Source organism: Elephantulus edwardii, unplaced genomic scaffold (genome assembly GCF_000299155.1).
Source record: "Elephantulus edwardii isolate Elephantulus edwardi_28Jun2011 unplaced genomic scaffold, EleEdw1.0 scaffold00004, whole genome shotgun sequence".
Lineage (NCBI taxonomy): Eukaryota > Metazoa > Chordata > Mammalia > Macroscelidea > Macroscelididae > Elephantulus > Elephantulus edwardii.
Genome location: NW_006399754.1, coordinates 10,213,841 through 10,226,400, shown reverse-complemented (window position 1 = coordinate 10,226,400; position 12,560 = coordinate 10,213,841). Strand labels below are relative to the sequence as shown.

General features: G+C 43.0%; 1 protein-coding gene across 1 annotated transcript; it reads left to right on the top strand.

Annotated features, from left to right (window-relative positions):
- Window position 1: 1 nt before the first annotated feature.
- RFXAP (regulatory factor X-associated protein) lies at window positions 2-11,426 on the top strand (the record flags this gene model as incomplete). Its single annotated transcript, XM_006879617.1, has 3 exons — window positions 2-394; window positions 8,553-8,660; window positions 11,316-11,426. Coding segments are annotated over 3 exons (612 nt in total), but the record flags the coding sequence as incomplete, so codon positions are not given.
- Window positions 11,427-12,560: the final 1,134 nt, after the last annotated feature.

Here is a 12,560-nt window from a genome sequence, read left to right as displayed (position 1 = left end):
CCCGCCGCTCAAGCACCTGTGCGATGTGGCCGCGGACGGCGACGAGGAGGCGGGGGACGACGAAGCGGACCTGCTGGACACTTCGGACCCGCCGGGGGGCGGCGAGAGCACGGCCAGCCTGGAGGATCTGGAGGACGAGGAGACGCACTCGGGGGGCGAGGGGGCCGGCGGGGCGCGGGGCCTGGGCGGCGGCGCGGGCGGCACGAGCAAGACCTGCACCTACGAGGGCTGCAGCGAGACCACCAGCCAGGTGGCCAAGCAGCGCAAGCCCTGGATGTGCAAGAAGCACCGCAACAAGATGTACAAGGACAAGTACAAGAAGAAGAAGAACGACCAGGCCCTGAGCTGCGGAGGGGCCGCCGCGGCTGCCAGCGCGGGAAGCGTCAAGCTGGAGGTACGGACCGAGCGGGGGTCCCCCGCCAAGCCCAGTCCCAGGGCCTCGCCACCTCCCGGGGCCGGTCCGCGCTCCCCCAAACCCAGGTTTACACTCACCCCCTCTGATTTGAAACGGAAGTGTCATAAAGCAGCCTGCCTTGTCATTTCAGAGAACACGAGGGTGAGCTGGTGGAGATCTCTATATCATCACCAAAGGGCCAGACACACAGCCAAATACTTTAGAAAAGGTCATCCCTTGCTGGGGACGCAGAGCATTACCTGTTGCCTTGTTTAACCTACAGGTCAACAGTTCGAATCCACCAGCTTCCCCTCGAGAGGCAGATGGACAAGCCTCTCCCCGAAAGGTTTCCCGCCTTGTAAGCCCGATAAAGAGGTCGAATCCAGGCCAGGGCAGTAGTTTTGGGTTTAGTCTCAGGCAGGGGGCTTGGAGCAGTACTCAGGCACTCAGCTTCTAACAAAAAATCAGTGATTTAATTAACCAGCGCTCCGTAGACAGAAAGATGGGACAGTCTAAAGATTGTTCTTGGTAGGTGCCGTAGAGTCCAGTACAATTCATAGCGACCCTATGAACAAAAGAGCTGAACCCTGTTCTATCCTGTGCCGTCCTCACACTTCCTAACACACAAGAGCCCGTTGCTTCATTTTGCCACTTCACCTGGTTGAAGGGTCTTTTCCTTCGCTGCCCCTCCACCCTTCCCAGCATCTCCAAGGAATGAAACCTCCTAGCAACATCTCCAAAGGCGAAGCCTTAAACTCTGCTCCGTATGGTTTCTAAGAGTTGGACTCTCTGGATGGGTAGGAATTTTATTCTCAGTATCCTCTTTTCAGTTCTCCAGTCTTGAGTGTTCTCCTCTCACTCTGCTCTATTTTAGTACCAAAATATTAGGACCTCACAAGAGCAAAGTTCATACTGAAGCCTCAGTCTGAATGGTATTGAACCATAATATTGAATTATGTGAAACCTATACCTAGACCAAGAGTGTTGCACAGAGCAAGGGAACACTACATGGTTTAGAATTAGGAAAATACGTATCAGGGTTGTATCTTTTCTCCATATATAGTCAGTCTGTATGCTGAGAAAATATTTGAGAAGTAGAATGTGGCATCAGGATTGGAGGAGGATGCAGCAGTAACCTTTGTATGCAGGTGATACAACCTTGCTTGCTGAAAGAGGACTGGAAGCACTTGGTTCAGTCTACAGATCTTCAAGAAGATCAAAGACTATAACCGTCCATATGGATTGTCTCAACATTAAGAAAACAAAAATTCTAACCATTGATCCAATAGGCAATATCATGATAAAAGGAGAAAAGATTGAAATGGTCAACAGCTTCATCTTACTTGAATCCACAGTCAGGACACTTGGTACCAGCAGTCAGGAGATCAGGAGACATTGGGGTCTACAGTCAAGGATCTCTATAAATTATTGAGGAGCACGGATGTCAGTTTGAGGACTAAGGGGAACCTGATTCAGGCCATGGTCTTTTCAGTCAATACACATCAAGTGAATAGAGATGACAGACGGATCGATGCCTTAGAACTGTGATGCTGGAGAAGATTACAGAATATCCAATGGACTAGCAAAAGAACAAACAGATATGTCTTGGAGAATGTGCCGAGTACTCCTTGGAGGCAAAGGTGATAAAGCTTTGGACATGTTGCTAGGAGAGGTTATTCCTTTGGAACATCATGCTTGGAAAGGTGGAGTGGTAATGAAGTTAAAAATTTTCTACCTTAAAATGTTGGTAAAATAATCTTTTACCAAATCTAAGATTATAAAGAATTAGAGAAACAAACATTTCAATAAAACCAAATCCACTGGTCTTTAATCGATTCTGACTAGTAGCAACCCTTCATAAAGTTTCCAAGGCTGTAAATTTTTACAAGAGAAAACTACCTTCCTCCTTCAGAGCAGCTGGTGGATTCAAACTACTGTCCTTTGATTCAGTAGCCAATTTGCTGTGCATTATGTATGTCACTAGAGCTCCTTAAGCAAATTGATAGAGAATAAAAACCTCCAAGATTGTTTTAGAGAAACTGTTGTTAAGTACTGTCAAGTCAGAACCAACACATTGGTGACCTCCAGTGGGTTTTCAAAGGTTGTAAATTGCTTGAGATGTTGCCCATTTTCTCTGTTGGAGGAGCTGGTGGATTTGAACTGTGCATCTTTGGAGTGGCAATGAAACTTAACACCAGAACTCCCTTAGACGACATTGTTCTATACTGTCCAGTCAGGACGAACTCATAGCTGCCCCTCCAGTGGGTTTTGAGAGGCAGTAATTCACACGGGAGTTGATTGCCCCGTCTTTCTCCCACAGATCAGCTGGTGGCTTCCAATCATGTGCTGTTGGTTTGACAGTGCATTTCCTTAGCACTTGGCCACCAGAGCTGCCTTTAGAGAGACAAGATAATGCTTTTTGAGGAGGAATTATTTTACCCGTGGCAATTTTTCATTTTTTTTACTATCAATATTTACACCTACAAGTTGAGAAAAGTATAAAAAGGGTCAATAAATACTGAATTACAGCCTCAAAAAGTCTTAATAATTTTTCTCTTGTTATGTGCTGTCAAGTTGCCTGTGACTCATAGCGACCCTATGTACAAGAGCCCTAAACCCTGCTCTATCCTGTGCCAATCTCACTGTCTCCAACACACCTACCTCCATTACCCCAGTCACTGAATCAGTCCACCTCGTCGAAAGTCTTTCTCTCCTTTGCTGTCCCGTCACCCTCCCAAGCATAATGTTCCTCTCCAAGGATTGGTCTCTCTTTGCAACATGTCCAAAGTATGTCAGATGAAGCTTCAGAATCCTTGCCTCCAAGGAGCAGCCTGGTTTCACCCTCTCTATGTTGACCCTGTTCGTTTTGTTAGCAATCCATGGTATATTCAATACTCTTCTCCAACACCACAGCTCAAGGACATCAATTCTCCTTCTGTTATCCCTAGTCATTGTCCAGATCTCTGATGCATAGCAAGTAATTGCAAAGACCATGGCCTAAGTGAGAATAATTTACATGATTTTTCTTCCCCCTGTGGGTAGCACAGATGGTCTGTACTAAATGGTTCAAATCCATCTAGCAGTGCCTTGAGGGGGAAAGACCTGGTAGGTACTTTGTAAGAATCAGAAACATATGTGCTGGTGTGGATTTGAGTCTAACTCAGGGTGCTCTCCTATGTACAAAACATCTGAGCTCTGTGGGGTTTTTCTGGTGTAATCTTTATGGCAAAAGCTCACGGGGTCTTTCTTCCACTGTCACTAGAGGGGTCAGTCTGCCACATCTTAGGTTAGTAGGGAGCTTTGCTGGCTTAGCAATAAGCAGTTGCACTGCTAACACAAAGGTACACAGTTTGAATCCACCAGCTGCTGCCCAGAAGAAAGATGGGTACTCTCCTTTGTGATTTGTTGTTGATTGCCTTCGAGTTGAGCATAACTCAGAGACCCAATGAACAAAAGGCCTGAAGCCCCTCTATAACTATCAACATTTATTGAAATTTAGTAGAGTTTCTGAAGGCATGTTGTTTATTTTACTGCCTCTGAAAGTGCCAGAGAGTCAGCTAGGGCTCACTTCCAATTTCCTGTCACAGTACCCAACAACAACAGAACTCAAGCCATTTGCCCCACTCAGTGACCTTTCTCTAAGATTGTTGTGTACTGACTATCACTGCCCCTCCATCGGGTTTTCAAAGGCACTTAATCGCACCGCAGGAGATTGTCCATCCTTCTGCAGAGCAGAACCACGACCCTCTTGGATTGCAGCTCAGTTTGTTGCCACTACGCCACCAGAGCTCCCTTCTCTAAGGTTACATTCAGTGACAACATTATAACCACAGATCTGTTCACACACATGGGGTTTCCATAGCAATGAATTTGGTTTTTGGTGTTACATAATTTTTTTTAAGGGAAAAAATCCTGTGACAAGCTACAAATAGCTTATTATACCATTAGTCGTCTGTTGTGTTGTACGTTAAAATTTTCTGAGAAAGCGTAAAGTGGAACTGATGACAGAGCCAGTCAGGGTAAACATCCCACTCATTAAACTCAGAATCAGCTCCTTCATAGCAGACCCTCCTTTGGGTTTCTGAGGTGGTAAATCACACAAGAGATTGCCCATCTTTGTCCCTCAGAGCTGCCGGTGGACTCGAACTGCTAGAGAGGCCGAGCCTTGTGTGAACAGTGTGCAGACTGCACCACGGAAGCTCCCTAATCAGCGTAGAAAAGTTGCTGCTTTAATATGTCAAAGGCTGGCTGAGGTTGCTCTGAAAGGCTTTTCAATTGTCACCACTGGATCAATCGGTAGCATCAGGATGGATGGTGAAGAGATTGAGATTGTTCAAAGCTTCAGTTTGCTCCACAGTCAACAGTCTTGGCACCAGTAGCCAGGAAATGAAAAAAACGTATTGCTATGGGAAAGTCTGCGGTTAGGGACCTCTCTAAAGTACTCAAGAGCAGCGGTGTCTCTCTGGAGACTAAGGTGCGCCTGATACAGACCATGGTTTTTACAATCACTTGTTATGTCAGAGAGTTGGACAATGACCAAGGAGGATAGAAGGAGAATTGACGCCTTTGAGCTGTGGTGCTGGAGAAGAGTATTGAATGTTCCATGGACTGCCAAGAAAACAAACAGATCCATCCTAGAGAGGGTTAAACCAGGCTGCTCCTTGGAGGCAAGGATTCTGGGGCTTCGTCTGACATACTTTGGACATGTTATAAGGAGAGAGAGGTCCTTGGAGAGGGACATCATGCTTGGGAGGGTGGAGGGACAGCGCAGGAGGGCAAGACTCTCTGGTGGATTGATTCAGTGACTGGGATAATTGGGATGGGTGTGTCAGGCAGTGCGATTGGCACAGGACAGAGCAGGGTTTAGGGCTATTGTACATAGGGTCGCCATGAGTCGCAAACAACTCGACAGCACATAACAACAACATAGACTGGAAAGGAGAGCTGAATCGGGGAATTTCTGTGTGCCAGGCATAAAGTGTAAATGGATTTTCACAGCCCTCGTGTAAAGGCAAGAGGTTTAGGTGTTACACAGAGGTGTGAGTTCAGTTCCAGACCACTACGATAAAGATAATGTAGTAGTAATACAAGGCACGTGAAGGGTTTTGTTTTGCAGTACTTTAATGTTTCCGCGCTAATCTAGTCCGCTAAGGAGCCCTGGGGCATCCTCTGTCCAATAGTTAAATAAAAGCTTGGTGTTTCACATCTCCCAGCTGCTTCCCAGGACAGACATGGACAGTCTCCTCCCTAAAGATTTATGGTCAGAACCACAGTGGAGGGTTTTTATGAGTCAGGATCGATTTGACAGCAGTGGGGTTTTAGGGAGAGGTCTTGGGGAGGGGAGGGTTTTATTGAGCATGAAGCAGCATTGTGACAATGTCTTAAATACTACAAGAATTGCCCAAACGTGGCAGACATGAAATGAACAGGAGGAGAGCACTGTTAGCTTTGCATTGATGCTGGGTTACCACAAACCTTGAATTCCTTTTTAAAAAATAAGACCTGCATTATCTGTGGGGCATGGTTAAAGTTTGCCTTTACTGGATTTTATATCTGTAGGGACTGAGACACAGAAAGTGGAAGTCATACAGTCAGCATGTACTTAAACCCAAGCATCCTGATACTGGACCTTCACTCTCCCCTCCCCCTCCGCCCTTCACTGCTTTTTCTTTCTCTTGAGTTCTGGTGTTACCGATTTAGAAGAGAAAGGCCAAAAACACTCCGCCATTCAGTGGGTTCTGGCTCCTAATAGCTTCCATCAGGTTTGTGTGGCTTTAAGAGATGGGAGGAAACTGCCTGCCTTTAGTCTTGGAGCAGATGGTGGATTCTTGGACCTTTCTGTTAGCAACCCAATTATGGTTAGTGGACTTAAAGAAGAAATCAGAGAGAAAGCTTAATGCAGCTTTATTAAAGGGAGGAAGGGGAGCTCCCGGGTGAGTTCCTCATCCTGGAGAGGCAGAATGGGAAGTCACATTGTGAACTTCCTGGGGAGGATTTTTATAAACAGAGTCTTTAGGGAGGGACATTCCACTCTGATTTACGAGCCACCTGCTAGCTTAGCCAGACAGGCAAGGCTGTTTTCTTATCAGCAACAAGCAAGGCCATCAGCATTTGAGTTCTGAATTCTTTATTCTTCTCTTTGCCCAGACTAACATCTTAGACTCTTTTTAGTGATAAAACAGGGCGACGTATCTTTCTTTGGGCTACTCCCTGCTGAACAGGGGCGACGATCTGGGGGTTCAGAGCCTGGAGTGAGTCAGTCTGGGATTAGTGGCCAGGGGAGAATTAAGGTGGTCATCTTCTTGATCCTGTAAAGTAAAAACTTAAAAGAGACATGGAGTGATAAATAACAATATGCTTATGATTACTATTGGTCTTAGAGATGGAAAATTTAAGTTAGAAATGAGTTTTTTGGGCTGATGGAATGGCTTGAGGTGTTTTGGTGGAGTGTGGTCTAGAGAAATTGGTACTGCTGCTAGCAAAGGTCGTTGTAAAGAGGTACACAGGAAACAATGGGAAAGATTGGTTGCCGTTTGGCTTTGGTTAAGGAACAGTGAGGTGCGGGTGTCCTGGATAATTGGGAACCAAGCTGGAGCCTGCATAGTTTGTGGCTCTCCAGAGGCTTGTTGTATCATTGTCTGCTTAGCTTGGAGAATGTCACTGGAGGCTTCTACTTGGGTATTGGCATTTAGAGCATAGGAAATTTACTCAGTGAGGGGAACATGTTTGACTTGAGAAAGGTTGTGTCAGTGGGGGTTACCCATGACTTTAATAGCTGTGGAAGTGGTCAGGGTGACTGCACAGGGTCTGCTTCGTATGGTAGGAGAGGCTTGGGTGCCTGCTGTTTGAGAGAATGGCGTTTCTGAAGTGACTTTAGTGGCTTGGTCCAGACCTTCAGATGCGTCTGGGTATACAGCGGTGTGAGTGTTTTTCAGAGTAATTGTTTAAGGAGACAAGGCACGATGCCAAAAGAAGGGGCTTGGTGAGCAAGTTACAGTTTAACAGAAGTAGTTGGCTGCACATCAGTTGGAAGGAATTTAGAAAGGAAGGTGAACAGAGTGTTGTTCAGATACAGGCTAAGGCAATAGGAAGTAAGGTAACTTAAGACTTGTGTCTCTCTCTCCCTCTCCGTCTCCCTCTCCCTGTCCTCTCTCCTCTCTCCTCTCTCTGTCCTCTCTCTCTGCCCCCCCCCCAGGTGCTTTTAAGCCAGAGAGTGAGAGGACATAGACATACATAGACTTCCAATTTTGCCGAGTTTTCAGAGAATTTTAATATGGAATCAGGGCAGACTCCAAGGTAGAGAGATACATGAAAGTGGACAGTAAAGAAAGAGTGTCATTATAAACCCTTGAGTATTTGCCATTTCAGTTCTTATGTTTTGAAGGACTGATGGATTGAACAAGCCAAAATTAGGTTACACAATTTGAGATTGCTTTATAAATCAGGTGAGATGTTGAGACTGTACAATTTTTAGGGGAGGGCTGTCCCCGGGACAGGTCCCCAGATTAGGCATAATGCCGGGACAGATCCTCAGATTAGACAAATATAAAGTACTGTGCTGTCAACTCCTTAGATGCTAGGGCGGGGGAGCATTTTAAGAAGAGTACAAATGCAAAACGACTCGACAGCACATAACAGCAACAACAAATGCAAAAGCCATGCTTGGGGAGGATAACATGGCATTTAGCTAAAGTGGAATGCTTGTTTGGAAAAATTCATGAAAGAACATTTGGAGAGAGAGAGAGAGTCATCAAGTCGACTCCAACTCACCGTGACCCTGTGAACAACAGCTCTGAACCCTCCCCTGTCCGCGCCAGCCTTCTGATCGATCTCATGATCAGGCCCCTTGTAGTCACTCTGTCAATCCACCTTGAGAAGCTTCCTCACTGCCGCCAACCTTCTGCCTTTCCCAGCATAATGTCTCTCTGGTTCCTGAGAGGCAAGGGGGATAAAACTCAGTCTCACTCACTTTGGGCTTATTATTCTCAGGATTGGAACAGGTCAGCTTCTTAGCTGAGAGAGTTTTCCAAGTCCCACAGGGACTGGGCAAGTAGAAAGAAGATGAGCAAAGAACTGGTCATTTTTCATTGAAATGCCTGAAATTGTGGATTATTATGTTACCTGGTAACCATTTGCATTTTTTTATCCTTTCTCCCAGGAAAGTACAGATAACATACTCTCCATTGTTAAGCAAAGAACAGGATCCTTTGGAGATCGTCCTGCCAGACCTACACTCCTGGAACAAGTGTTAAACCAAAAAAGACTGGTAAATATCTTTGAAAATAGTTATAAATGCATCAGCAGTTGTTCTAGATGGAGCTGTTCAGATCTCAAAATGGAATTGTGGCTCTTTGCCAGTGTGAGCTAGAGTCTCACCTCTCAAGACAGAGCAAAGTCACTTAATCTTGTTTAGTCATTGATTCCACCTTGACCATCTGAGTGAGATGGATCGAACAATTCTTTAATGGTATCAAAGTATAACTTAGGAGGGAGTTCTGTAAATCTGGATGTCAGGAAAGGGAATATTCCATACATGATAGCATGATTAATTAATAATTTGAAGGGGCAAAGGATTTAATTCATCAAACTTTATATAAGTTCCAAATACATGAAAGACATAACTTTTTTGGAAGAAAAACAAAATGGATTTTTAAGTATCTCAAAATGTTCTAACTTAAACAAAATCACAAGGGAAAGATAATACATTTGATTACATAAAATGAGTCATTATTGTTGTTTGCCGGATCAGAACAAACTTCCTAGCTGGCCCTCCAGTGGGTTTTCAGAGGCAGTTAATTGAGCATCCTTTTCCTGCAAAGCAGCTAGCTGATCGATTCATACTGGTTGCAGCACAGCTTCTTACCACTAGGCCACCGATATATGTCAAAATTGGTGGCCAGAATAAAAATGCAGAATGACATAAGAAAAATATTTGCAACAGATATTTTGAAACTATGGTTAAAGTGGTTGATATTTTTATATTAAATATTATATTCCTGTGAATTGATAAAATACTGGCTTCCAAACAATGTATAAGATACATATATGAGAGAGAAAGTAGTATTGTTACCATTAAATGATATAGAGTGGTATTCAATACTTATAACAGTAACACGGTTACTGTTATAAAATGGTATAATATAAAATGGTAATAATAAATGGTATAAAATGGTAATAATTTTTTTTTCTTTTAAAAACCTCATTTACCATCCATTCAGAACTGACTCATGGCTGACCCTCCAGGGAGTTTTCAGAAGCAGTAAATCCTACGGGAAGAGATTGCCCATCTTTCTCCCAAGGAGCAGTTGGTGGATTCAAACTGCCTTCCTTTGGGTTGACAGTGCAGCTCATTATTCTACCATATGGAGAAGTACTCATTATCTATAACAACTCAATATAACAGTAATAACACAGAATGATAGTGCAGCATGATCTGCAGGGCCGAGTGAGGTGGGCATTCCGGTTGGTTTCGTTTCCGGCATTTATCTTGGAGCAGGGCTTTCAGAAGGCAAATAGATAAGCAGTCTGTCAGGAGTCTTTAAGAGGGTCGTCTGGTTTGGTACAGAAATCATGCTTAAGTGAAGACATTGACAGAAAAATCTTAAGGATGGATAAAATTACGTATGCGTTAGAATTTTTAGTAAAATAATTGAAATAACCTAATTGTCCATTAATCTTCTAATAGCCAATGATCTATTTACTTAATAAACTGTTGGGCAATTGTTGGAATACATTCCCCCCCCCCCAAGATTATAGTATTTATTAAGGAATTAACACTTCACAATTCAGGCTGACTACAGTATAGTTTCTCAGTCAGGACAACTTCTGAAGCATGCTTGTAGGCCTGTCAGCCTTTTGGTTGTAGGCCAGTCCTTACAGAGCTCTCTCAGTCCTGCCAGTGAAGGCCTCTCCCCCAAGTCCTCCAGCTAGCTTGGGTGAAGGCCCCTAGCCTTAGCTCTGTGGGGCAGCAGTCCCGGTCAGCTCTGCCTCATGTCGGGCCTCGGTTCTCTGCCTCAGATGCTGGTGCTCTCCCGTAGACCCGGTCTGCGTGGCACAGGAATCTCTGGCGCCAGAGGACACACTGCATTCTCTGCTGCTTTCTTGCTGGTAGTGAGATTGTCCGTTGGGATAATTTTTTAAACAAAACAATGCTGTGATGTAATTAACATTAGATCTTGAAATCAGTATTAAATAATAGTATTCCCACTTAAGTCTGTTTATCTTTATTTGATTTATTGGGTTCAACTTTCTTTGTTAGTGTAATTTTTTAAAAAAATAACCAATTCATTTGTTTGTTGTATCATTAAAACTGTATTTAAAACTGACAAGTGCATTGGTTGTTTTTGAGCATTTGTATTCTGAAGTTTTTATAATGAGCAAATGTTATTTTATTTGGGTCTTTATGCAAATATATACAACTATATGGAGATAGATAGATAGATAGATAGATAGATAGATAGATAGATAGATAGATAGATTTATTTCCAAAGTGACATTTAATTGCCATTTTTCATGTAGGATTTTGTTGGGGGTTTTTTCCTTCCCTTTCTCTTCCCCTCATTGCTCGAATTCTGGTCCAGCTCCATGCTTGACTGTTCCATTTTGTAAGGTGTATATGTTGGCATATTAACTAAAACATTTCCTTTTTTACTGAACACTGTCAGTGACTTTGGGCTTCACCCATTATTTTGAGGTTTCGCTTTTTTTGATGTATGACATCTCATTTTATTAGTAGTAGTTTTGAGTTTGTTTGCATTTGCAAGTACAGAAATCAATTTAATTCAAGTATGTTTTGTTTTAAAAGCACCTTGTATCTTAAGTGGAGATAGATCAGAGTATCTCTTTAGCATGGATACACTCCAGTCACCTAAGAGAAATGGTATTAATAATCTTTTTTTCTTTGTCTTTATCCTCTTTTTAGTCATTACTAAGAAGTCCAGAAGTCGTGCAGTTTTTACAGAAACAGCAGCAACTACTAAGTCAGCAAGTTCTGGAGCAAAGACAGCAACAGTTTCCAGGACCACCGGTGTGAGACTATTTCCTGAGAGAACCTGCGTGTTTTGTACCTTAATGTTGTAGATGAACTTATTTTTATACTAAAGGGGGCTAGGGTCTATTGGTAGAACATAAAAAGTCGTTTTCCTGTAAATGTATTTGTACATTTGGGGATAAATAAGTATTGCACTTTGTGCATTTGAGCTTTCTAGTTTGTTGTGAAAATTAAAAAAAAAAAATTTAAAAAAAAATCCGTATACCTGCCCAAAATTACATTTAATTACAATGTCCTTTTAAACAGTATGTTGTCCTTCAGTCATTGTTGCTGAAGGTAATGAAGCAGCTGCTTTCTGTGGAAGTCATGGAGTTAATAAATACTGATCTTAAAAGCATCCCGTGTAGTGGTTCTCTCCAACTGGAAATGGATTTTTTCATTGTCACGGTTACCCTAAAGACTGCCAGGTTTTAGTTTGTGATTTAGGGATATGTAAATACGTAAATACTCTGCAATATCTGGGATAGTCCCACAAAACCAAAAATTATCCCACCCACAATGCCAGTTATACCTTCTGTTAGATGCATTGACAGCTCCTGGTCATGGTAACAAGTAGCTAAGACACCTGGAATTGGGTTTAGTTAACTTTCCTTTGCAGTTAAGACAAGGTAAGCCGATTTTCTCTCAAGGAAAATGCTCATTGTTACTATGAGATTAGACGCTGCGTCTCTTCGCAGTGATGTGCTGGGAGACCTTCAGGTGGCTTCTCAGCCGACTGGCACGGAGGCATTTGGAATGCTAACTTCTCTACTTCCTGTTACCTTTTAGCTTTGATGTCTTTGAAAGCAGACACATTTGGATGTTGACTTTGTAGACAATGTAGATGTAGTCAGGACAGAATTCTTTTTCTCATAATAATTTCTTTTTCAAAAAAGATCTTGAATATGAGTGGCATTCCAACAATCAACAATGTTTTTGAAAACTGAGCTTTTTAAAAGACTCTGTTATTCCTAACATTCAAAGTAGTCTGTACAGACTTTTATTTCTCGCGTTTTTCTCCTAAGAAAACTTTTAAGAAAGGAAGCCCTATCCACAGATTATTAACATAAATGCCAAGAAAGATTTCCAGTGTCAGTATAATTGATGTATATGTCTCTGGAAACTCTATAAACTTTG